This window comes from Mus caroli, unplaced genomic scaffold, assembly GCF_978045245.1.
Source record: "Mus caroli unplaced genomic scaffold, Mus_caroli_1 scaffold_4, whole genome shotgun sequence".
NCBI classification, from domain to species: domain Eukaryota; kingdom Metazoa; phylum Chordata; class Mammalia; order Rodentia; family Muridae; genus Mus; species Mus caroli.
In genome coordinates this window covers 127,901,910-127,928,143 of record NW_028227259.1, presented here as the reverse complement: position 1 = coordinate 127,928,143, position 26,234 = coordinate 127,901,910, and the positions used below count along the sequence as shown (strand labels likewise).

Sequence of the window (26,234 nt, the reverse complement as noted above, 5' to 3'; positions counted from 1 at the left end):
AGCCATCTCACCAGCCCCTCCCTCTCTCTCTTAAGGGGAAAAGTCAGGGTGTTTTCTGTAGCTTAGGCACATCTCAAACACTGTCTCTCAAGATGGCCTTGAATTCCTGTTTCTAAATATGCCACCTGATCTCAGCCACAGGAGGAAAAGCAAAACAGCATTAGAACTAACCCATGGGGGCTGGAGAGATGGTTCAGCGGTTAAGCACACCGACTGTTCTTCCAAAGGTCCTGAGTTCAAATCCCAGCAAGCACATGGTGGCTCACAACCATCCATAATGGGATCTGACACCCTCTTCTGGTGCGTCTGAAGACAGCTACAGTGTCCTTACATATAATAATAAATTTTTTTTTTCCAGAGCTGAGGACCAAACCCAGGGCCTTGCGCTTGCTAGGCAAGTGCTCTACCACTGAGCTAAATCCCCAACCCCATAATAAATCTTAAAAAGAAAAAAGAGCTAACCCATGGAACTTGGCCCACCGGTTAGCACACCACGATAGGTGTGCTGAGAACTCCGTGGTGGTGTGGAGTTTCACTCTGCTTGTTCCCCTCACAGTCATCTGGTCATCTCAGCCCTCATAATCTAAGAACTGTAGGAAAACTCTGAGGGGCTTCCAACCCTCACTCACTGGGCAGTGTCATTGGCACTGGAGCACAAAGTTTTCCAAGCATTGCTGCTAAAACAGGTTCATGATTCAATCCCCACCCCCAGAAAGAACTCGGAGCTGTAGATTGTTAGCAGTGACCACCATCCTGAGGGAAAATCTGGAGATGTAAATTGTTAGTAAAAGTTAGGGACTGGAGGGATGACTCAGAAGTTAAGAGCACTGGCTGCTCTTCCAGAAGACCTGGGTTCGATTCATGCCACCCCCATGGCAGCTCACAACTGTCTATAACTCCAGTTCTATGGGACCTGACACCCTCACCAAGCCATACATGAAGCAAAACACCAATGCGTATAAAATAAAATACTAAAAAAAAAAAGTTTTTGCTTTGATGTATAGAACTTTGGGGAACAGTTTAAAATCCAGAATGGTACACTTTTGAAAGTTGAACCAGGAATTTTTTGAGGTCAGGGAACAAGAACAATGGTAGCTGAGCTAGTTCTTAGCTTATGTGGCTTTCTTGCTAAGGCTGGGTGGGTCATCAAGGTGATAATTACTTGTACCTATTTTTACCTTTATCTTCCTGATATAATTTGATAAAAAAAAATCAGTGAGTGGGTGTACAACTGAGGACTTAAAGTAGCCATGGCTGATTGTAGGGAGGTGGTGGTAGCTTAAGTCTTTAACCCTAGTACCTGGGAGGCAGACGCTGGTGGTTCGCTGTGAGTTTGAGGACAGCCTGGTCTACAGAGTTAGTTCCAGGACAACCATGGGTACACAGAAAAACCTTGCCTTTACACGTATGCGCGTATGCACGCGCGCACACACACACACACACACACCATACACACAAGCAAGCTTAGATTTCTGATTCTAAATATTCTTTTAGAAGATTATTTTAAAAGATAAATAATTGATCCTTTCATTATAACTGAAAATTGCATCCTGGTAGTACAAGAACTGGCTGAGAAAAAGTAGCTTGCTTGCTTACACTTAATTTACTTAATTTTTTTTTCACTTATAATACCTAAGACTTTCTTTCTTTCTTTCTTTTTTTTTTTTAATACACAAAGACCAGGTTAATGTCTTGTTTATAGAATTATTTTTTATTTTTTATTTACTGATTTATTTATTGATTTTTTTTTTTTTTTTTTTTTGAGACAGGGTTTCTCTGTATAACCCTGGCTGTCCTGAAACTCACTTTGTAGACCAGGCTGGCCTCGAACTCAGAAATCCGCCTGCCTCTGCCTCCGGAGTGCTGGGATTAAACGCGTGTGCCACAAAGCCCGGCTAAAACTTGCAATCTTGTAAAGGCATCGTGTAACATGCTGGGTTTGGGGTTTTTTGTTTTGTTTTGTTTTTTGGGTTTTTTTGCTTGTGTACTTATTATAATCATTCACTTAAAAAATGTAGCCACGGGGCTGGCGAGATGGCTCAGTGGGTAAGAGCACCCGACTGCTCTTCCGAAGGTCCAGAGTTCAAATCCCAGCAACCACATGGTGGCTCACAACCATCCGTAACGAGATCTGGCGCCCTCTTCTGGAGTGTCTGAAGACAGCTACAGTGTACTTACATGTAATAAATAAATAAATCTTTAAAAAAAAAATGTAGCCACATTGTAATCTTTGTACTACTTGGGAGATTTTGCTGGAAGATATAAGCTATGGGAGAAATAATAAAGTTGTTGAAGCTTGTTGAAGCCTTGCTTCACCGTGTGTGTGTGTGTGTGTGTGTGTGTGTGTGTGTGTTTGTGTCTGTCTGTCTGATTTACATTAATCATCAACCCCTCCTTGGATCACTAAACACGCTACAGGAGCTGGCCTCCGACAGAGACCATAACTAACCTGACATTATTTGTTATAGGTTATAATTTCCTGTGATTTTAACATGTGATGACGAATACCCATCCAAATCCAGCGGGATATGAAAGTAGAAACATAATAAAGGGTTTTCCGGTTTTTTGTTTGTTTTGTCCCTGAAGGCGTTCATGAGAGTAGACAGTGGAATAACTTCATTTTTCATTCATTTACAAATGAAACAAGCAAAATAAACTAAAGTGGCTTGTGTCTAAGAGTACATATATCTACGGCAAAGGTAGAGCTCCTGTCTTCTCTTTTCGACGCTGGGGAACCGCACCACAATTTGTCAAAGCCATGTATCCGGCTTTGAGTCCTTCAGCTTTGAACGCCTAACGGGGACAATCCATATTGTTTTAACTCATTCAGAACCGTTTTTTAAAAAGATCAATCCCAGTGTGCAACGCAAACAATGAGTCCCGTCGCTTAGAAACTACATATCCCAGGATGCCAGGCTCCGAGGCCTATTCGGAAAGAGGCATGAGGGCGACCTTGGCATTCTGGGAGTTGTAGTCTCCGTCCAGGTCCCGCCCCTAGACGGCTTTGGAGGCCTGTGTGTGGAGAAAAGCCTCCAGGGAGAGCGGCTCTGGCCTCCAACCTTCGCCCCCTGCCCTCTAAGCTTTCCCACAGCCCAAGATGGCGACCGGTGTAGATTTTGGCGACCTAGAGCTCTTCGAGGCGTTTGACCCACCAGAGGAGTCGACGCCGAAGCCCGTTCACACCCGGTTCAAGGACGACGAGGAGGAAGAGGACGACGACGATGACGAGAACGGGGTGGGCGACGCGGAGCTGCAGGAGCAGCTCCGGCGCTGCGAGGCCACCATCGAGCAGCTCCGCGCCGAGAATATCCTTCCGGCGCGATGGGCCGTGTGTCACTGGCGCTCGGGGCCTGGGTGGCGGCGGGCGGGGGACGCGGCGGAATTTCCAAGAGGATCAGCATTCGAAGTCCTTCCTCCCGCGACCTGGCGGGCGGGCGGGAGTCTCGGTCCGGTTGCAGAAGCTGCATCCGCGGCCCGCGCGCGATCCCTTCCCTGCGAGCGTCCTCCAGTGCACACCACCCTGGTCCCCCAACTCAAAGCTGCTCTGAACTGTTGTGACACTGGAGACACTTCTCTCCGGGTCTTGGAGCTCACCGTGTTTTCTAACTGTTCGTGCCAAGCTCGAGAAGAGACGAGTCGTAGTGTAGTTGTACGTTTGAAGGTGCGGGGCGTCGAAGCCGGGGAGTGGGATGATTTGTGGAGGGACGAAAGCTAGGAGTGCCCACTGTGATGGAGAAAGGGGGGCGGAGGGGACCTTAAAGATTTAGCATGCGAAGAGGTTTGCTAAATTGTCGAGATCGTTTTGATTTCTTGAGCTAACTTGCCTCGCGGTGCTCCGGGAAAAACGCGCCAAAATTCCCTTTGACTTTATTAACGTGATTATAACGTTTGTGGATTTGCTAGTATGTTAATTCCCCGTTCTTAGGTAGTTTTGGTTCAGGTAACTTTCCTTTTGGAACTTAGCCTGAACCCTGAGCATGGTTGTTATGTCAACTTTTGAAGTTCAAGTCGGATTTTTTTTTTTCATGAAACTATTTTCCGTGACACAATTTATTATGAAAATTTATAAAATACTAGAGAGTTGAAAGGATTGTGCATTTCATATCCATAGGGGTTCTCTCACATTCTTGCTAACATTTTGCAATATTAACTTTATCATTTATCTTTATGCTTTGACATGGAAAATTTTTCTTTTTTTTTTTTTTTTTTTTAAGATTTATTTATTATATGTAAGTACACTGTAGCTGTCTTCAGACACTCCAGAAGAGGGCGCCAGATCTCGTTACGGATGGTTGTTAGCCACCATGTGGTTGCTGGGATTTGAACTCTGGACCTTTGGAAGAGCAGTCGGGTGCTCTTACCCACTGAGCCATCTCACCAGCCCGGAAAATTTTTCTTAATTGCTTCAACTTGTTCCGGGAACACCGCGATCTAACTGAACTTTTTGGTTAATCTCTTAGACTGTTTCTGAACTCCAGGACCATGTCTTAGATTATATGTTCAGAGGGATGAAGACCGTATTTAATGTTCAGGTCCAGTTGTCCTGCCCTCGGCAAAACTTGTACCCCGTGTTTTTTCCCTCAAAGTCCTGATTACAGGGCCTTCCTTTACATTTATGTCATTTGGATAACAAAAGTGAAAGTTTTAGTGGTTGCTTGTTATGTCCTGAGGACTGATATTCCTTAACCAGTAATAACATCAAGAACTTAAAAGAAAGTTGAACATTCTGACAAGACCCAGGTATGACATCTTGAAATTACACACGAGCTGCCCCTTGGCTCTCCTTCTCTAGTCACAGCATCTTTGTAGCAAAGGGGATTTTTGTATCATCGATAACTCAGAATCCAATGAAGAATTCAGTAACCTTTCTTTATTGTTGACTTAGGAGTATAAAGGAATTCTGGTAAGTGGGTTAAATGTTTAAACAGACTTAGTGGGTCTTTTTCCTGAATCCAGAAATTTTTGCTTGACAATTCAGAGAAGTAAGTTAGACCCAGCTGTTCATATTTAACACATTTCTGGTAAGATAAAATAAGTTTACAGTTATGTTAGCTGATGATTTCTTTATGGCTGTTATTATTACTGTTGTTATTATTGGTGGTGGTTGGTTGGTGGGATTTTGTTTTGGACAGGCCAGGGTGGGTTGACTGAGACAGTGTTTCTCATCTTGTAACCCAAACTAGCCTGGAATTCACTGTATGTTTACACTGGCCTTAACCTTATCAGTTCTTTTTTTTTTTTTTTTTTTAAAGATTTATTTATTTATTATATGTAAGTACACTGTAGCTGTCTTCAGACACTCCAGAAGAGGGCGCCAGATCTCGTTACGGATGGTTGTGAGCCACCATGTGGTTGCTGGGATTTGAACTCTGGACCCTCGGAAGAGCAGTCGGGTGCTCTTACCCACTGAGCCATCTCACCAGCCCCACCTTATTGGTTCTACCTTGAAAGTGCTCGGATTACAGATAGGAGCAACCACACTAGCATTAAATATTTTTATTAATATTTGTAAAATACGTATTAAATATTTTACCGTTACAGACAGTGCAGGTAGAGCATTTTTTGTTTTGTTGAGACAGTCTTGTAGCCTAAGCTGATCTCGGGTTACAGTGTGGCTCAGGGTGACCTTGAACTCTTAGTCCTCCCGCCTCCCCTTCCCTAGTACTGGGATTACACCTAGGGGCCGAGGCTGGCAAGGCACAGCACTTGAGAAGAAAAGGAAATATGCTTTTGAGAAAGTACCGAATGCAGGAGGCCTGCATTCAGACATGTGCTTATAACAGTTACACTAATGCGGGCGGCATCTCCATAGGATAGGAATTTAACAAGTTACTAAATTAATTTTTTATTTATTTTGTTTTTTGAGTCAGGATTTTACTTTGTAGCCTTGAACTCCCAAGTCTTTGCATGAAACTCACTTTAAGTATAGCAGGCTGGTCTCAAACCCAGCTGCCCCTCCCTTCTGAGTGCTGGGATTAAAACCATGTGCTACCACTGCAGCCTGAGTACTTGCTAGGTTATGTAGAGCAGGTGCTCTTTTTTCCTTTCTTTCCATGTCTCTCCCTCCCTCCCCCTCTCTCTTCCTTCCTTCCTTCCTTTTTTTTTCAGCAGGGTCTGTGTAGTCCAGGCTGCTCTCAGACTCCTGGCATGCCTTCTGCCTTAACTTCCCACGTGCTGGCTTTCCAGATAGGAGTCTTCTTGTCCAGTTGAAATATTTTCAGGCTTTGGAACTGGGAAGTTTTGTTGTCTGTTCCTGTACTGGCTAGGCTGTGACCAGAATTTCAGGTAGGGTCTCTCGCAGTCCTGGAACTCACTGTGTAGCTCTGAGGATCTTGAACTTTTGATCCCTGTGAGTCTTGGTATTGCTGGCGTGTGTGCAATCTGACCCTCAACTGAGCCACTTTGTCAGCTGGGTTCAGGCTTACCTAGAACTCACTCGGGCTTATATTGGCCTTAAACTGGGAGCGGTACTGCCTATAACTCCCACATTTTGTGAATCTTGAATCGTAAGAGTCTATAATAAAAATAAAATAAAAATTCATTTGTTCATGAAGTGTTTAGTTTTCTTTTATACTTCCAAGCCAAATATACTTGGAAACGTTTAGAAATATATTCATGTAACCTGCTTTCTTACACTCTTCCCTAGTCTCCTCATTTGTAAGGAAACTAGCCATTAGTTAGGGAAATTTTGTTAAAAACCAAAAGATTTACCTATGGGGTGTGTATGTATTTTGTTTAATGTTGGAGGTGATTTCTGGGCCAGACGTGGTAGTGCAGCCTGTTAATGACCACCTGGGCAACAGGCAGTAAGGTCTCGGGGATTTGAGAGCCAGGCTTGGTCTACACTGTGAATGTCAGGACTACATAGTGAAACCCTGAAAAGAGACAGAGAAACAGCGACAGACAGACAGACAGTTTGTAGGGCTTGAGGAGACAGCTGACTGACTGAAGAGTTTGCTGTAAAGCCTGGGTTATGATCCCTAGCACCCATGTAAAATGGCGCCAAGATGGACGTCTGTAATCCCAGTGCTGCCGAGGCAGAGGGAAAGCCTGCAGATCTAGCCAATCTGCAAGCTCCAGCAATGTCAGATTCAGTGAGAACCCTGTGTTAGGAAACAGGATGGTGAAGAGTGATAGAGTAAGGCGCATTGACTTTCCCTCTGGTCTCCACATGTGTATATGTGTTTACACAGGCACTGAACACAGCAGACCAGGGGGAACTGGAGCGCTTGTACTGCTTGTGGTCACCACTTGCTTGCTTTGCTAGGGTTGGAAGCTGAGGCCTTTTCCTGGCCTGAGCAAGCACTGCACCACAAGCTGTATCTCAGCCCTCTTGGGCTTATTCTTAGAATATTATACGATCTTTAGTGCTTACAAGTTGCTAACGTTAGTGTGGCCGTGTGACCAGTGATCTCAGGACTGAGGAGGCTGAGGTAGAAGCGTCCCAGGCTAAGGCAATTAAGACTTTGTCTCAGTAAAGAGTAGTTGCAGCCACACTCAAGTGCTTATAAGAGCTATGTGTGTACTTTACTGTCTTCTAAGATGATGTTTAACTTCTGTTTTAGTGGCATACTGGTGAGCAATACTAAGGTAGACGGACCGTTACTACAAATTCTGTTTATGAACAATGCTATTTCAAAGTAAGTAGTTTTTCTGTTTCTTAAATATGAGTTCATGTGTTTTATGAAATTGAATTCTGTAAATATACTCTTTGTATCATCTGTCTCTTTTTAAATGTAGATGGTTGCTTTGCCTACAAGTATTTATGTGCATTGTAGGTTTGCCTGGTCTTCCTGGAGGCCGAAAGAAGGCATCAGTTCCCTTGAGACTGGCATTACAGATATTTGTGTGCTGGGAATTGAGCCCCAGTCCTCTAATCACAGAGCCCCATGTCTCTAGCTCCTAGTTATCCTTTTTTTTTAAATTACATTTTTTAAAAAATTTTATTAGATATTTTCTTCATTTACATTTCAAATGCTATCCCAAAAGTCCCCTATACCCTCCCCTCCGCCCTGCTCCCCTACTCACCCATTTGCATTTTTTTTATTGTGTGATTTATGTGAGTAGGTATACGTGTGTCATGGTGCAGGTGGGTGGTCAAAGGACAGCTCGTGAGAGTCAGTTCTTTCTTTGCTGCCCTGTGTGGGTTCAGGGGCTTGAACTCAGGTGGTCAGACTTGGCCGTAGGCACCTCAGCCTGCTAAGCCATCTCAAGAACTCACCCTCATCATTATTATTTAAGCTGTTTTTGAGTTCAAGTATGAGAGAGTATGGTTTGAGCAAGAGTATGAGAATTAAGGACCTGGATTTGAGTCTGGACTCCGACATCTGGGAACTGGTTAAACTCACCGTATCTGTTAATTCTCTCACTGGAAGACAGTGTGTGCAAAGGATAAATACCTCTCAGGTCCTTAAACGGCACTGTGAGAGCGCAGGACATAGCATCTCATAGGAAGACTGCCACCATGGTAATAGCAAGGTTAGTGTTCCTGCTCTCACGTATGGATACATTTTCCATAATGGCTGTCACGTGGTGAGTTTTGATCAAAACAGAACTTGATTCCTGCAAACCTATGGAATGCCTGCATGCTGGGCTCAGTGCACTTCTACAGTGGCCTGCCCTCCTGAGTCACTTGTTACACTTAATGTCCTGTGCGCTGGCTGTGGACAAGAAGATACAGGAGTAGGTCCAGGCCTGTCACCCGCTTTAGTCCAGGAGTAGAGCCCAAGGCTTTTGGAGCTAGGAGTTGCTGGGTGCTGAGCGCAGTAGCAGCATGATGCTAGGCACCCTGGTCCTGTGGTCCCTCAGATTAGAAAGGTATTAATGGCTTTAATTAGCATTTAATTAATTAGCTTTTAATGGTCTAACTTGAGTGCCATTCATCTGTTACTATGCTTGCAGAATCTTAGAATGCTACAGATCTGTCTGAGGTGCCCTGGCTGTCTCGTGCCAACACAGAAAAACCAGGGCTGTGTTTGCACCTCCTGAAGGGAGCACTCTAGAATATCTGTCTGATCAGTGTAACTCTTGACCTGGACAGCTAGACAGAGTAGACATTTTTTATTTTTCTTCCTCCTTTTTTTTCTTTTTTTCTAATGTATTCTATGTCCCTATATTACAGATATAGGAGAAAGTAGGAAGGAAGCTTTTCATTATGTAACTGTTTGGGTGGGTTTTGCTGTCTATTTTTTGTTTTTCTGGAACAGATCTTCTCATGGTAGCCCTGGCTGGCCTGAAATTTGTAGCTGTCTTCCCACCTCTGCCTGCCAGATGCAGGGATTACAGGTCCTGTGCCAGGCTTTTTGTTTGGTTTTTGAGCCACTTATATCTAGCACCTATTAAAAATTAAATATATGACAGCCAAAGCTACACAGGGAAACCCTGTCTGGCAAAACCAAACCTACCAAACAAAACTATAAGAAATTAATAAATAAAATCTACTTACTCTCACTACTGTTTGACTACGGTTCTATGCCAAACAGCAGTAGATTATCAGAATCACGCTGTTAGTGCTGCAGTGGGTCAGACAGCAGTAGATTATCAGAATCACGCTGTTAGTGCTGCAGTGGGTCAGACAGCAGTAGATTATCAGAATCACGCTGTTAGTGCTGCAGTGGGTCAGACAGCAGTAGATTATCAGAATCACGCTGTTAGTGCTGCAGTGGGTCAGACAGCAGTAGATTATCAGAATCACGCTGTTAGTGCTGCAGTGGTAGATAGTATTTCTTTTTTTTTTTTTTTTTTTTTTTGGTTTTTCGAGACAGGGTTTCTCTGTGTAGCCCTGGCTGTCCTGGAACTCACTCTGTAGACCAGGCTGGCCTCGAACTCAGAAATCCGCCTGCCTCTGCCTCCCGAGTGCTGGGATTAAAGGCGTGCGCCACCAACGCCCGGCTAGTATTTCTAAAGAGTAGCATTCTGAGTTACAGAGTCACATTAGGAAGTTGACAAACAGTGGGTGGGTAGGGGACTGGGGGGTGGGGGGGGAGTGTATTGGGGACTTTTTGGATAGCATTGGAAATGTAATTGAGGAAAATACCTAATAAAAAAAATTAAAAAAAAAAAAAAGGAGACAGAAAAAAAAAAAAAAGGAAGTTGACAAACGTGAAAAATGAAGTTGAGACGTGACTTCTTACTTTTACAGTAATGCACAGGACCTGAGTCTGCTGATATTTCTCTCTGCCCAGGTTCTAACCATCTGTCCATCTCTCCTACAGGCAATACCACCAAGAAATAGAGGAGTTTGTATCAAACTTAGTAAAACGATTCGAGGAACAGCAAAAAAATGACGTGGAAAAGACTTCCTTCAGCCTTTTACCCCAGGTATTTTAAGCTTGAGGCTCAGTGCTAAGTGGTTATGCTTTTTGCTGCCAGCTGCTGTTACACTAGAGATTTCCCAGATTGGAGGAACGTGAAGGTTGTGCACTGGCTTCCTTCTCCAAAGTCTGACCAATGCTCCCTGGCTGGGATTGCCGCTGGTGTGCCGCCTTGCCTGGCTTGAATGTTATTTTTGATTTAATGAACATTTTAAATTTTTTAATGGTCCGAGGTCTATGAGGCTGTCAATATTGACTAGTAATGTTAGATTAGTCACAGTTTCAGTCTTCCTGGGGCTATTTGTTTTCAAGTCTGCCTTGCTATTTGATTGAAGTATTGGATAGTTTATAAAAAACCCTGCCTTAGCTTTGATACTTACAACAAAATGTCTCACTTATATTCAGTGTGTAGGTTCCTAAAGTTTGAAAGTCAAAAGGTATTCCCCTTGTGACTTGTCGTAATGCCTGTTTCTTGATCTTAGCCATCCAGTGTCATGTTGGAAGAGGACCATAAAGTGGAAGAATCGTGTGCCGTTAAAAACAACAGGGAGGCTTTTAGTGTAAGTTTGGACTTTTATTTTGAGCTCTGCAGATGTATGGTTCTGTGTGTCTTCATTGAGTGGCGTAACAATAGGTGTGTCATCACATTTCTGTAAAGCAGAAGTGTTGCTGTCATCCATTAATGTCACTTTCTCTCAAAGTGACTGCTGCACTCTGTCCTGAGGATACAGTACACTTGGTTTGCAAGAGTTTGTGTTGGTCCTGACCAACCTCTTCATGTTTATCTTGAAACCTTTGACTAAGCTTGTAAAACTTACATACAGAGGAAGCGGAGATAATGTGGCATATTAGAAATTTAAAATGTCAGTAAGCTTAATTAGCGAGTAAGAGTCAAAGCTTAACAGGAAGAACCTGTATAGGCCTTTCAGTTCCTTTGCAGACTTTATTAGTATCAAACCATTTCTGCAGCACATTCTCAAAGGATGACTAGTTTTTCTGCTTATAGAATATGCCCTGTGATAATGTACCCCAGTTTTACAGACATGGGGCTGCAAAGATGATGGAGAGCCACGAATCTCATGAAAAGGCCAGAGGGCTGTTGGATCTCAGCAGAGTTGATTGTAGTTGTTAGACATCATGCTCCACAGTGTCCCTGGCTAACTAGGGTCAGTGGTGGACCTGAGTACAAGGAGTTGCTTTTCTTTTTTTTTTTTTTTTTTGGGGGGGGGGTTTCAAGACAGGGTTTCTCTGTGTAGCCTTGGCTGTCCTGGAACTCGCTTTGTAGACCAGGCTGGCCTCGAACTCAGAAATCCGCCTGCCTCTGCCTCCCGAGTGCTGGGATTAAAGGCGTGCGCCACCACGCCCAGCAAGGAGTTGCTTTTCATCTCAGAGTCAGAGCCTAGGCTGGGGGCTGGCCTTGGTGGCTTAGACTTGTAATCTTAGCATCGGGAGGCATGGCAGAAAGGAAAAGGAAAAAGGCTAAGCTGGACTTAGAGCTTAGTGGCATAGTACTTACCTAGCATGTGTGAGTTGTTGGTTATATCACTGTCGTCGTCATCATCCTCCTCTTCCTCCTCCCCCAGAGAGAGCTTAGCAGGTGAGCATGTGCCACTGGTGTAGAAGAGAGAGAGCTTAGCAGGTGAGCATGTGCCACTGGTGTAGAAGAGAGAGAGCTTAGCAGGTGAGCATGTGCCACTGGTGTAGAAGAGAGAGAGCTTAGCAGGTGAGCATGTGCCACTGGTGTAGAAGAGAGAGAGCTTAGCAGGTGAGCATGTGCCACTGGTGTAGAAGATCTGAGTTTGATTCCCTGCGCTTAACACTGGGCACCTTCCAACCACATAGAACTCCAGCCTCAGGGACTTCAGCGCCTTTGGCGTACCCAAAGACTGGCACTCATGCCACATACCCATAGATACACACACACACACACACAATTAAAAACAAAGTGATTCTTTAAAAGAATCAGAAATTTGCACCAGGCAGTAGTGGTGCATATCTTTAATACCAGGACTTAGGAGGCAAAGGCAGTGCAACTCTTACTTCAAGCACAGCCAGGGCTACATGAAGAAACATTTCCTTCATTCCTTTCTTTCTTTTTTTCTCTTAATATTTATTTATTTGTTTGTTTGTTTATTTATTTATTTATTTTTAAAGATTTATTTATTGATTATATGTAAGTTCACTGTGGCTGTCTTCAGACACTCCAGAAGAGGGAGTCAGATCTCATTACAGGTGGTTATGAGCCACCATCTGGTTGCTGGGATTTGAACTTCAGACCTTCGGAAAAGCAGTCGGGTGCTCTTACCCACTGAGCCATCTCACCAGCCCTATTTATTTATTATATGTAAGTACACTGTAGCTATCTTCAGACACTCCAGAAGAGGGCGCCAGATCTTGTTACGGATGGGGATGGTTGTGAGCCACCATGTGGTTGCTGGGATTTGAACTCAGGACCTTCAGAAGAACAGTCGGTGCTCTTAACCATTGAGCCTTCTCGCCAGCCTGAAGAAACCTTTTCTAGGAGAAAAAAAAAAAAATCAAATTTGCAAGAGAAGAAAATGAGTTCATATTATTTGAAGAAAATTAAAATTAGGGGTGCTATCAAGAATATTTTAAAGTTTTCTCTTTCTTATTCTTTGTTTATGATTTTTTTTTTTTCTGTTTAATCTGTGTGCATACATGTGAAGGTTGGAGGACTTTGCTGGAGTTAGTGCTCATCCTCCTACCCCGTGGGTCCTGATGTTGTGCTTAGCATCTGAGCCACCTCAACAGTGCAAATTACTTATTTCATGAGACAGGGACTCACTCTGTAGTCCACGCTATCTTCAGACTCATAGCAGTTCTGACTTGGCCTTTGAGATGCTGAATTTACCACATTTAGTTTTAAGAAGTTTGTTTTGTTTTGTCTTTTTGAGATGGGTTTCTTTGTGTAGCCTTGGCTGTCCTGGAACTCGCTTTGTAGACCAGGCTGCCTCGAACTCAGCAATCCACCTGCCTCTGCCTCCAGAGTGCTGGGATTAAAGGTGTGTGCCACCACGCCCGGGGAGCAGAGAGGTTTAAGAGACAGCAATGAGAAGACAGGGTCGGGCTGGTGAGATGGCTCAGTGGGTAAGAGCACCCGACTGCTCTTCTGAAGGTCGGAAGTTCAAATCACAACCACCCATAATGAGATCTGATGCCCTCTTCTGGTGCTTCTGAAGACAGCTACAGTGTATTACATGTAAAAAATAAATAAATCTTTAAAAAAAAAAAAAAAAAGAGAGAGAAGACAGGGTCAGGGCCAACTCCACTGCAGTGAGCAATTCAGTGAGTGAAGGCTGAGCTGCTAAGAGCAGTAAGGTTGGGATGTGGGCCACTGTGTGTTTGCCTGTCACATGAGGCCCTGGCTTCAGGTCTCCAGTGGAGACAGAAGAGAGAGAAAGTGGGAGTTTGTGTCTGTGCACAGTGCACATGAGGCACTAGCTGCATGGGAGGCTAAGACAGGAAGGTTTAAGGCCTGCCTGAGCTACAGGGTGATTCATGGGTAGCCTTATCCAGAAATTCTGTCTCAAAATAAGGAAAGATGTAAGTTCAGCGGTGGAGCACTTACTCACCCTAAATTCAATACCCAGAACAATTAGGGTGGCAGGAGGAGAGTGACATGGAACCGGGTGCCTGTGGTGTATAGTGAGTTGTTTGGTGACTGCCTGTGTGGGCCATGATCTGGATGAATTGTGGGAGAATGTGGGGGTGTATTCTGAGCAAAGAGGGCTCAATAAATAGGAAAGGGAAGCAGATACCAACAGCCAGTATTCAGATGGCTTTCTGTACAACAAGAATTGGGCTATCACCTGGGAGCTGCTCAGATCATACTTACAGAGGCACTGTTGTTGACATTTTACTAAGAAGGAAACACATTGAAAGCTCAGAGACCCACCAGTAGGTAACAGAGCAATTGATCTACATCCTGACGAAAACTTCAGATTATAGTCTAAACGCCATTTAAGGGTCATAAATAAAAAACTTGACATGCTGAAAGCACCAGGTTCTTTCTGGAAAGTAGTTATCCCCTGGGAGGGTCTGTAGTCAGTTAGAAAGCCGGTATATTAACCTCAGACAAGAGAAAGCAGTAACAGACCAGCGTGGTAGTGATGGTGAGTTATGGCTGAGACCTGGATATACTTGCAGTAAGGCTAATCTGATGCATTCATGAATTAGATGTAGATGTCCTTTAACTTAACCCCAGAAAGAATAGTCAGAAGAGCTCGGGCCTTGGCCAAGGAGAGTGGGGGAGGGGCGGGCATGGAGGGGAACGGGATGCTGGTTTTGTTTTTGTTTTTAATTTACTTATCTATTGTGTTTTGTTGTTGTTGTTTTAAAGACAGAGTCTTGCTGTGTATCCCAAGCTGGCCTCAAACTGTGGTCCTCCTGTCTCAGCCTCTCAAGTGTTGGGATTTCAGGCAGGTGTCACCATACCCGGCTTCCTGTGCCATTTTAAATAGGTGAGTTTGAGGCACCTTACATATCTAGAAAGAGGTGTTATGTAAGCCTTTGGATATCCAAAACTGGAGCTCAGGGACCAGAACTTTTCTTTTTTTTTTTTTTTTTTTTTAAAGATTTATTTATTATTATGAGTAAGTACACTGTAGCTGTCTTCAGACACACCAGAAGAGGGCGTCAGGTCTCATTACGGATGGTTGTGAGCCACCATGTGGTTGCTGGGATCTGAACTCTGGACCTTCAGAAGAGCAGTCGGGTGCTCTTACCCACTGAGCCGTCTCACCAGCCCCCAGAACTTTTCTTTGTGGGGCCAACAGCATAGAAGTTATAGCTCATACCCTAGGTGTGGGTGAGTCAGGTACGAAGGGAGAGTGGAGAGAAGGCCCAGCTATGCTAGTGTCGTGCTAATCCGTAGAGAAGGTGGAGAGAAGGTTCCATCTGTAAGCAGGCCTCAGAAGAGCATCCTGGAGGCCCCATAAAGATGGAACTGTGTAGGACTTGCTGCTAGGTTGAGAGATGAAGAGGACAGATGCCCTGAGGATTCAGCTGCGGAGTCTCACTTAGCTTCTTCCTCGGGCAGCTAGTGTAGCGATTGGAATGAAGCATCGCTGGGAATGGCCTGGAGAGACTGGCAGGGTCATTTACGAGTGGGCGAGCTGTGTTCTAGATAGTAGAGACAAAAAAATAGACATCCAAGTACAACATATGAACCTTAATCAAATCCTAAATTGGGGGCGACACTCAAAAGTGTTTTGGAGTTAAAGAAGCTTGAATGTAGAGTTGGTCCGAGTGATAGGCACCAGGGAGTCAGAGTCGGTGCATAGCGAAGTGTTCTTGGTTTGTACTGACGCGGTTTGAGGGTCACTGTCTGCAACTGACTTAAATGATTAAGGGGTGTGTGTGTGTGTGTGTGTGTGTGTGTGTGTGTGAGGAGAGTCATGCATAGAAAAATTTCAGACCGTACTTATTCAGTCAGATACGGGGTGCATGCATATTCATTGTATTATGTTCTCAAACCTGTCTGTATGAAATGGCTACAAAAACTTGGTAGTAGACCAAGTAAATGTTTACCAAGGAACTAGAAACAATAATTGCAGCTGTGACGGTCTGCCTGCAGACATGTGAGGGCCTGTGTCAGGCTTGGGTGTGAGCAGCACGAGCTGTGGCACTAATGGCACTGGGCCCCTCGGGTGTCATTTACCTGCACATCAGAGGAGGTCCACCTAATGTTTAGGGCTCTGTTTCTCACAGCCTCATCTGGAGTCACACTTAATGGGTAATCAAAAACTTAAATTATCATAGACTTACGTTACTTAATGTCTTTTTTTTTCTGCTTAAATAGCGATATTTTTTGACTTGTTTTCTGCAGGTTGTAGGAAGTGTCCTGTATTTTACTAATTTTTGCCTTGATAAATTGGGGCAACCGCTACTAAATGAGAACCCTCAGCTTACGGAAGGATGGGAAATACCCAAGTATCCTACATAGTGAATGAAGATCTTTTATACATCTTGCCACTAAGTTCACCTTTAAAAAAAAACTTACCAAATTTTGCAGCTGTGATAACTGTTCCTTAATAGAACTCACTAAGGTACCAGCAAGTCTTCAGCCACATTGTTCCTCTAGAAGGGCAGGAGATGCAAGTGAAGGCAAAAAGGTTCGTGTGGGGCCTTGTCTTGTTTTACTTTGTTTTCCAAGACCAGAACCGTAATCTCTTTAGCAGCTCTTAAACGTTAATATTCTTTGTTGCTGGTTTGATATAAATTTCACATTGAACTAGAATCCTGATATCTGGACATTGTGTTAAATGTTTGATCATCCGTCTGTTGGAATTCAGGCCCAGTGCCTGGGAGGGTGGAATGAAGTCATTATTGCTATCGGTGTGGTTACGGTCTTAGAACCATTGCCTTCTTCCCATTAACTGAAGGAGAGGATGCTCCTTCGCTTTGGTTCTTCTGTCATTAATCACTGAACAAAGCTGAGAGGGAACACACTGAGCTGGAGCAGGCTGGCTCTTGGCTAAAAGACTTCAAGTGCTGCTTACGTAACTGAGTACAAGACATCACTGTGCTCAGCCATTGCAGGTGCAGGGCACCTCGCCTTCTGCTGTCTCTGGCGCTCCACTGGCATCTAGGGTGTACTGATTTGCTTGTCTGTTGTCATTTACATCGTGAAAATCTTTGGATTTCTGTTCTGTTTTGTGTTCTGACCTAATAGGCCAAAGCCTCACTGCTTCAACTGTGGTTCTGAAGAGCATCAGATGAAGGAATGCCCAATGGTAAATCTTCCATACGCAGGGTATCACGGGGCTAAGGCTGTGTGCATGTGTGGCCCTGGGTAATGTGCATAGACTTCCTGTGCTACATTCATTTGTGCTTTAATCTTTTCAAATTCATCTTTATATTTAAGACATTTGATTTTTTTTTTTTTTTTTTTTTTTTTTGGTTTTTCGAGACAGGGTTTCTCTGTGTAGCCCTGACTGTCCTGGAACTCACTTTGTAGACCAGGCTGGCCTCGAACTCAGAAATCCGCCTGCCTCTGCCTCCCGAGTGCTGGGATTAAAGGCGTGCGCCACCACGCCCGGCTTGATTTTTTTTTTAAAGAAAATAACACTCTGTATTTGAGGTGAATGAAGTATGAGTTAATTTTTAGACATATTTTAAAATGTTAAAATGTAGGTTCTGATAACACTAAAATAATAAAAATTAAAGTGACTGTTTCTTCTTGCTTGCTTTTCAAAAATGTCTGCCCACTTTGTGTGTTTAGTATACATTAAAACTAAAACAATCTATTTTATGCTTTATAGTTTTAAGAGTGAGCTTTCTTAGGAAGTCTCTGAGATATATTCCTAAGGTGCTTGATAATGCTCTTTTCAAACGTTGTCATGCTTTAGCCTCGGAATGCTGCTCGGATCAGTGAGAAGAGGAAAGAGTACATGGATGCCTGTGGCGAGGCCAGCGGCCAGAGCTTCCAGCAGCGCTATCATGCAGAAGAAGTAGAAGAGAGATTTGGAAGATTCAAGCCAGGAGTTATTAGGTATCACTGCTGTCTTACCTTGGGGGTCATGTTTATCTTCTCAGTGTTTGCAACAGTCTGACTGTTCTGGGAATTGCAAGAATAGAAGCATGTATACCATGTATAACACATCTGTACAGAGTGCATCCTTTCATTCTCACCCACCTATCAAAGGCGTGCCATGTGCTTGGTATGTATCAAATATACTTCATGCTATGTAGTATGGGACACAGATGTTTTAGCCATGCCTGCGATCCCAGGGCCTGGGAGGTTGAGGCAGGGCAGACCCTATAAATTCTAAGTGAGCCTGGGCCGCAGATGAGAGTGAGAGCCCTGTGTGAGGAAAGTATGGGGCAGGAGAGAAGGCATGGAAGTTAAGAGGACAGGCTGCTCTTCCAGGGGACACAGGATGACTCAGGACCATATCTGTAACTCCAGTTCTCTCTCACGGAGCTGACAGCTTCTTCTGCCCTCCCTGGCATGCATGTGTTGTACTGACATCCATGTAGGCACAGACACTCACGCACATGAAAATGATAATAAATCTTGAGAAAAAGAAAGATGCCAAAATGCAAATAGAAATTCCTCATCTTTCCTCCTCTTTATTTTGCATAGTGAGGAACTTCAAGATGCCCTGGGTGTGACAGACAAGAGTCTTCCCCCTTTCATCTACCGGATGCGCCAGCTAGGCTACCCACCAGGCTGGCTCAAGGAGGCTGAACTGGAGAATTCTGGACTTGCACTCTATGATGGAAACGGTATAGTCTGTCAGGACAGAGATGTCAGCTTCCAGGTCCCTGTCTTCCCCCTCCCGTCTTCTTTGTGTCATGCCCCCCTGCACCCCCAGCTAATTAAGATGATTAGCCAGGCCTTTAAGCCAGTGCCCAGGAGGGAGAAGCAGGCTGATCTCAGTTTGAAGCCAGCTCGGTTTCTAATGACAGGGATGGCTGGCCTGTTTAATGTGTTTTGGGGTAACTGAAATCATGATGACATTTTGTGTTTTACAAGGAAGGAACTAAAGCTTCATTGAACATATGGAATTATCAGGTATTTTAGCTGGATAGGGTGGTACACATTTGGTATCCCAGCACTCAGGAGGCTGAGGTAGGAGGGTTGATAGTTTGAGGCCAGCCTGCCTAAGCTATATAGCAAGACCCTATCTTTAGAAAAAAGAATAGAAGAAATAGTATCAGGAAGGGGATAGGGAGGCAGCTCAGTGGGCGAAGGTGGTTGTTATGCAACGCGGAGGCAAGAAGGACAGAAGAGTCTTGAGAGTTGTCCTTTGACCTCCACATGTGTCATGGCACACACACACACCCATTTCCTTAGAGCCGGGCGTGGGGGCACACGCCTTTAATCCCAGCACTTGGGAGGCAGAGGCAGGCAAATTTCTGAGTTCGAGGCCAGCCTGGTCTACCGAGTGAGTTCCAAGACAGCCAGGGCTATACAGAGAAACCCTGTCTCGAAACACTCAGAAAAAAAAAAAAAGTTTCTTTAGTTAAAAAGAAATAGCAGGGGGCTGGAAAGATGGCTCAGTGGTTAAGAGTGCTGACTGCTCTTCCAGAAGTCCTGAGTTCAAATCCCAGCAACCACATGGTGGCTCACAACCATCTATAATGAGATCTGACGCCCTCTTCTGGTGAGTCTGAAGACAGCTACAGTGTACTCACATACATAAAATAAATAAGTCTACCACAAAAGGAAAAAGGGGGGGGGGGGGGGCGGAATAGATCAGACCTCAGGCCAGAAAGTCAGAAAGTAAAGTAATCCCAGCACTTAGGAGGCAGAGGCAGACAGGTGTGAGTTTGAGGTTAGCAGCCTGGTCTACAAAGTGAGTTCCAGGATAGCTAGGGCTACATAGAGAAACTCTGACTCAAAAACAAAACAAAAGAGAATGGGGAGGAGGGAGAGAGAAAGGAAAGAAAAAGAAATATCAAATTGTTATCTCAGCTTGGTGTATGACCACTGCAGTCAGAGCAGAAACCCTGCAGGTAGTACTGAGAAGTTTCTAACCTTCTTAGTATTGCGGACATCAACCTGTCAATGGCAAGGGAGAGGTGGCACTTCCACAGTGATATGGAAGGCAGAGACAAAGAGAATTGACTGGGTATAACCACTTGCCACAAATAACATGAGACCATGCCTGCCTCAAAAGCAAAGGAGCCAGAGACATGGCTCAGTGGGAACAGGTACTTCCGTCATGCCTGATGACCTGAGTTTTGGTTCTCAGGATCTGCATGGTCGATGAAGAGACCTAGCTTAGCAGGTTATTTCCTGACTTCCACACACATACCATGGTGCAAGCATTCACTGGCAACTGACGGAGACAAATGTAGACACAGCCAACCTTTACTTGAGTTCTGAAACGCCTGTGAAAGAGTTTGGGGAAGGACTGAAAGAACTGAGGGGGATTACAAACCCATAGAAACAACACTGTCAACTAATCCGGACCCCTCAGAGCTCCCAGCGACGTAAGCCACCGGCCAAGGAGCATATATGGGCCAGTCTGTGAGCCCCCATGCTAAGCCTCCCCCAGGCACATAAGTAGAGGAGGACTGCCTTATCTGGCCTCAGTGGGAGATGTTGGTGAAAGAGAGGTGGGGATCGGGGGAAGAACTCCAGGAGTGGGGAACAGGAAGTGGGGCAACTTGTGGAATGTAAATAAAAAAAAAATAATTAAAAAGAAATTAGATGGTCTAAGGGTATGGAGGATGTGTGATAAGACCACTGTAGCTGTCCCTGCAAGAGCTCTCTGTGTGATGGCCTGGGCGTTCCTGCAAAGCTCCTTCCAAAGCTGAGTATGTCTAAAGTTTAAAAATTTTCATAAGAAAAAAGAATTTAGGCCAGGTGTGGTGGCGCACGCCTTTAATCCCAGCACTCAGGAGGCAGAGGCAGGCGGATTTCTGAGTTTGAGGTCAGCCTAGTCTACAAAGTGAGTTCCAGGACAGCCAGGGCTATACAGAGAAACCCTGTCTAGAAAAACCAAAAAGAAAAAGAAAAAAAGAAAAGAATTTAGTTTTGTTTTAGTTACTTAGTTTGGTTTTTCAGGAGAGTTTCTCTGTAGTCCTGGCTGTCCAGGAACTTACTCCATAAACCAGGTTGGCCTCCAACTCACCTGTTTCTCTGCCAAGTGCTAGGATTAAAGGCATTTGCCACCACCAGCAGCTAAATCTTTATTCTTTTGAGACAATCTATATTCCAGGCTGGCCTTCAACTCTTGCCTCAGCCCCCTAAATGTTGGGGTCATGGATTGTGATGCTCAGAGCCTATTTAAAAGTTGTAATGGTTCAGGAAAATGATAAGTAGTCGTTCCCATACTAATTCAGCTATAGTATTTCAGCACTTCCCCTGTGTGGGTTGAGTTGGGGAGGGCAGGTCTAGTGTCTAGCTGTGTTAACATTTTCCCTGACTTCTAATAGATGACGCTGATGGGGAAACAGAAACTGGAGAAATACAGAATAAAAATGTCACCTACGATCTCTCAAAATTGGTAAACTATCCAGGTTTTAATATATCTACTCCCAGAGGTATTCCAGATGTAAGTATACATTTTAAATTTTTTCTTCTGAAATGTGATAATCATATTAAATATTGTTACATAAAGAAGTGAGTGAATTCATAGCTAGACATGAGAGCACACATGTGTAGTCATAGCACTTGGGAAGTGGAGGCAAAATGAAGTGAGCTTTTAGGGACATGTTTGAGGTTTTCATTTGTTAGACAGATCTCCTGTTGCAGGCTGGCCCTGACCATGCTGCCTTTCCTCCCCAGATGCCGGGGTACCGGTGTGCATGCACACACTGCTGCGCCCACCTCTCGTGTGGGTTCTGGAAACCAGACTCGGGGTCTTGGGCTTGTGCTGCAGTTCTTTGTGCACCAAACCACCTCTCTTGTATGGAACTTTTTCCCCCCAACTCTAGAATATTAAGTGCAGAACTGTATACATCAGAGTTGTGGGTTTTCTGCTACATCCTAAGCAAAAACAAAGGAGCAGAAGTCGGTTTGTTAGGCTATGTGATCCTAAAACTGCAGCAGGAACCTCAGCTGGAATCTGAGCCTCAGCAGACGACTCTACAGTGCTGTATTGTGTGGTGGAGCCTGCCTATAATAATCTCTGAGTTACAGTCAGCTGAAGCTACAGAATAGACATAAAAAACAAACACACACCTCTAAGACTATTACATTCTTTGGGGTAGTCTTTTAGGTAGTCTTATAAGTTTTATAGTTATTTATTTAGATATAATTCTCTCTTTACTTAGCTAGGTGCTGTAGAGCTCTTCCACCTGCTTTCCTTGGTTGCTCTCTTTGTGATAAGTTCTTTGTGTGTGAGGAGCTGTCTCACACTCTGCTGTGTGCTGCCAGCTTTCCCCCATGTTTCAGAATTAAACGGAGCTGCTTTGATGGTGTTGGCAAGTTTGGGTTTCAGTGCTTTTGTCTGAGATATTTTTTGATAGTGATGTTCCTTCTGACACTTCCGACTTCTGGGATCCGAGAGTGTGCCGCTGAGTCTAGTTTTAGAGTTTCCATTACTGTTTCTAGCTTGCATACAAAATAAAGGGTTTCATTGTGACATTTCTGTTTGGAGGGGGTGGTGGTGTTATTGGGGTTTTGTTTTGAGTTGGAGTCTTCTACTGTAGCATAAAAAACCCTTGAAGTCACTGTGTAGCCCATTCTGTCTGGGATTTGCAGCAGCCTTTATGAATGCTGCAAATGCTCCTGAATGCTAGGAGTCAAATCTCAAAAAGATGATGTTTTCCAAACCCACTCATCCTTGTTTCTTCCACACCAGGAATGGAGAATGTTCGGTTCCATACCAATGCAGGCGTGTCAACAGAAGGATGTATTTGCCAGTTACCTTAATTCTAACATCCAGTCGGTAAATTGATTTGTGTGTGTATGATGTTGGGAATTGGACCTAGGACTTGAGATGTGTTAGGCAAGCAAGCACTTAGCATTGATTGGTACATTCCTGGCCTCAGAGCATAGACTTTAAGGGTGTAGCTGGCAAACATTGGTAGTGGTGAGATTCTATAGCTCACTGCTGCTCTTTTTGGTTTATATTATAAACGTTGGTGTCTGATTAATCAAGAAGCAGATGGCTGTTGTCTGGCTCTAGGATGATTTAAGGATGGGCTAGAGGTTGTCTGTCTGCCCCGTCTAACTGGTATTCTTCCTGGTTGCTCTCTTAGCCGAGTATGAGATCGAGCGGCAAGCGGTCTTCCTCGCAGTCCAGCCCTAACAGTCCAAAGAAGCAGCGGAAGGAGGGCAGTGCGGCGGCCTCCCCTGCCGACATGGAGCTAGACTCAGGTACGGCTGCGGCTCAGGCTCCTTGGGAAGGCAAGCTCAGCCTGTATCCTCCAGGTCTGTAGAGAGGATGGAGCTCCTCCAGACTTAGCTGTCGGGGCATTTCCAATGTTGGTGATAAACCCTGAATCAGAAGCTGCTCTTGGTGGGAGAGGCAGGGAACCAGCTAGCCAAGGTCCTGAATTTTGCAGGCTCAGGTGCCCGTGGCATCACAGCTTGTCCAGCTCCAATGGTGGGGCAGCAACCGGGCATGCGCACTTCTGGGAGCTCCAGTAGGAAGAACAGTTGAGCCTCTGGGCAGGGTCTCCCAGGGGCTGTGTGCTATGATCTTGGCCATCACACAGCTTCAGAAGGACCACAGCAGCCAAACAGTTCCTCATGAGGTTTACTGGAGAGAGAGGGGCAAGGTGGAGATGGAGAGACAGAGACAGAGAAGAGACAGAGAGAGATCAGGGGGGCCAGGGGGACCTTTCTTTATATATGGATGATGATGTAATCACAGGTAAAGGTAGGAGGTGAGCCAAGTGGATTCTGGGAATATGGTGGCTGTTGCCTTGGCAATAGGTGTGTGGGTCCCGCCTATGTGATGTCACAAGTTTCAGAGGTCCTGATACCAATACTATGTACTCCTGAAAACTTAAAATTGAGCAAATTCAAGCCGGGTGGTAGTGGCGCACACCTTTAATCTCAGCACTTGAGAGGCAGAGGCAGGTGGATTTCTGAGTTCGAGACCAGAGTGAGTTCCAGGACAGCCAGGACTATATAGAGAAACCCTATCTCAAAAAAAAAAAAAAAAAAAAACCAAAACCAAAAAAAAAATAAAATAAAATAAAAAAAATTGAGCAAATTCTTGCCCTCTGACTTTTTGTTTGTTTTTGTTTTGTTTTGTTTTTTTGAGACAGGGTTTCTCTGTGTAGCCCTGGCTATCCTAGAACTCACTTTGTAGACCAGACTGGCCTTGAACTCAGAAATCCACCTGCCTCTGCCTCCCAAGTGCTGGGATTAAACCACCACTGCCCAGCTTCTGACATACTTTTTTATCCTTTTATCTTTCCGTGTCTTCCCATGGAACCTGTGCCAACCAGGATCCTGGTGGTTCTGACAGGAGAATCCAGTTTCCACCTTTCAGAGTGCAGTGTCTAGGATCAGGGCAAAAGAAAGAGGACTCCATAGTTAAGAGCAGGCGTCCTCTTTTCTGCAGCCTTTTTAGGACTCCTCCTATCACCATGACTCGTGCTTCCTCCATCTGAAGCTCTCCCAAACGATTGAGACTGTAGCCCAGGCTGGCCATCTGAGTGCTTTCATTTACAGGCATTGGCTGCCATATTCCAACCCTTTTCTGCCTTCTCAAAGATGGGTGCTTATGGCCATTCTTCTTCTAGGTACCCCAAGTTCCAATAATAACTTTGTATGAAGCACTGTGACTTCTAAAGCTTCTTTCCTCTTTCAGATGTAGACATTGCACCCGGTTCTCACAGCAGCAAAGCATTTCAGTTCCAACCACCATTGCCTCCCGGCACACCGCCTCCACTGCCACAGGGAACTCCCCCACCTCTCTTCACCCCTCCACTCCCTAAGGGAACCCCACCACTGACGCCCAGTGACTCACCCCAGGCCCGACCTGCAGCCTCAGCCATGGATGAGGATGCCCTGACGCTGGAGGAGCTGGAAGAGCAGCAGAGGCAGATCTGGGCGGCTCTCCAGCAGGCCGAGGGAGGGAACGGCGACTCAGACGTTCCTGGAGACACACCTTTAACTGGGAACTCAGTGGCCTCCTCCCCATGTCCAAACGAGTTTGACCTCCCTGTCCCAGAAGGAAAGGCCCTGGAAAAGCCAGTGCTGGCTGAGCCCCAGGGGCCAGCTGCTTCTGTAGACACAGCTGGACCCGAGCCATCCTGCAGCCCAGCAGCAGGGGCAGCAGTGCTCTCTCAGAGAGAAGAGGAACCCTCTGCTGAGGGGGGCCCGGGAGATGCTCTTCTCAACAATGGCAGTGTGTTGAACATGAGCAACGGAAGCAACCAGCAGCCCATTCACCCGGACAGCCGGCCTCCGACGGCCTCAAAAACCCATAGCCCAGTACCTGACATGAGCAAGTTTGCCACTGGAATAACACCCTTTGAATTTGAGAACATGGCTGAATCCACTGGAATGTACCTCAGGATAAGAAACCTGTTGAAGAATTCACCCCGAAATCAGCAGAAAAACAAAAAGACTTCTGAGTGAGCCCTGGCTGTGTGGTGATGTGCAGCTCTGCATTGTCCCACAGACTGAGGCCAGGTGACCCGTTTGTCCTTCCCACCTTTCAGAACCTGGTGTAATTGTGATCTGAGTCAAGCCTGTTTTACAGAATGAAAGACTGGGTGTGAGTTTGTTCTTTTCTTCTCACTGACAGCAACCCAGAGTGTGCGTGCGTGCGTGCGTGCGTGAGTGAGCTGGTTCAGGGATGCTTGGTCCAGGTTAGACTATTTTTGGATCGTGAGTGTCAAGAGTGAAGGTTTTTTTTTTTTTTAATGTCTTTTGTAAATTGTTTTCCCTTTCTACATTTTGCTATTATCCTGTATATATAAGCTTAATATATCACTTTTTAAAGAAAATTCTAACAATTTTAAATTCACATTTCAATTTCAACAACCAAATGAGAACAATCAGGGATTGGCAGCTTGCTCCTGCTTGCTCGGGGTATTTTTGTAAGATTTTCATGCATGATTTTAATAACACTTTTACTTTTTGTAATTTAATTATTCAAATATGCTTCCAATAAAGGTGTGCTCACCTTTGTGTACAGAGGTTTAATAAATTAGTTTTCTTACACATGAACCAAGACTTGAGTAGATATGACTCACAGTTCAAGTTGTTCTTTTGAACTTGAATGAAAATTATGAGGTTGCAAAGAAACTGCACGATTGGCTGCTGTAAGTGGATTCCAGCTTTACATATACTAATACAGAAACAAAATTGTTTCATTACTTTGCACATGGTAATAGTGTGGATTCCAGCTGGAAGGTAGACAGACACATACTGAGTGTGACTGTCCTATGCAAGCTGGAGCCTGGTCTGGCTCTCTGGCTGGGCACTCTAAGCCTCTGCCAGGCCAAGTTCTGGAACTCTTGGAGATCTTGAAGAAC

General features: G+C 44.8%; 1 protein-coding gene across 2 annotated transcripts; it reads left to right on the top strand.

Annotated features, from left to right (window-relative positions):
• The first annotated feature begins 2,610 nt into the window (after positions 1 to 2,610).
• Positions 2,611 to 25,893, top strand: Zcchc8 (zinc finger CCHC-type containing 8). 2 transcript variants are annotated; one of them, XM_085837173.1, is made up of 14 exons: positions 2,611 to 3,307; positions 4,700 to 4,740; positions 7,566 to 7,640; positions 10,215 to 10,320; positions 10,796 to 10,873; positions 16,162 to 16,265; positions 16,382 to 16,447; positions 17,008 to 17,068; positions 17,684 to 17,826; positions 18,421 to 18,563; positions 21,225 to 21,343; positions 22,595 to 22,681; positions 22,995 to 23,112; positions 24,560 to 25,893. In XM_085837173.1, the coding sequence occupies exons 1-14, from the start codon at positions 3,098 to 3,100 to the stop codon at positions 25,330 to 25,332; spliced, it is 2,124 nt and encodes a 707-aa protein (XP_085693299.1). In that variant the 5' UTR covers positions 2,611 to 3,097; the 3' UTR covers positions 25,333 to 25,893. The 2 variants fall into 2 exon arrangements, with proteins under 2 accessions (XP_085693299.1, XP_085693300.1); XM_085837174.1 differs by lacking the exons at positions 16,162 to 16,265; positions 16,382 to 16,447 and having other exon boundaries at positions 3,143 to 3,307.
• The last annotated feature ends 341 nt before the right edge of the window (positions 25,894 to 26,234 follow it).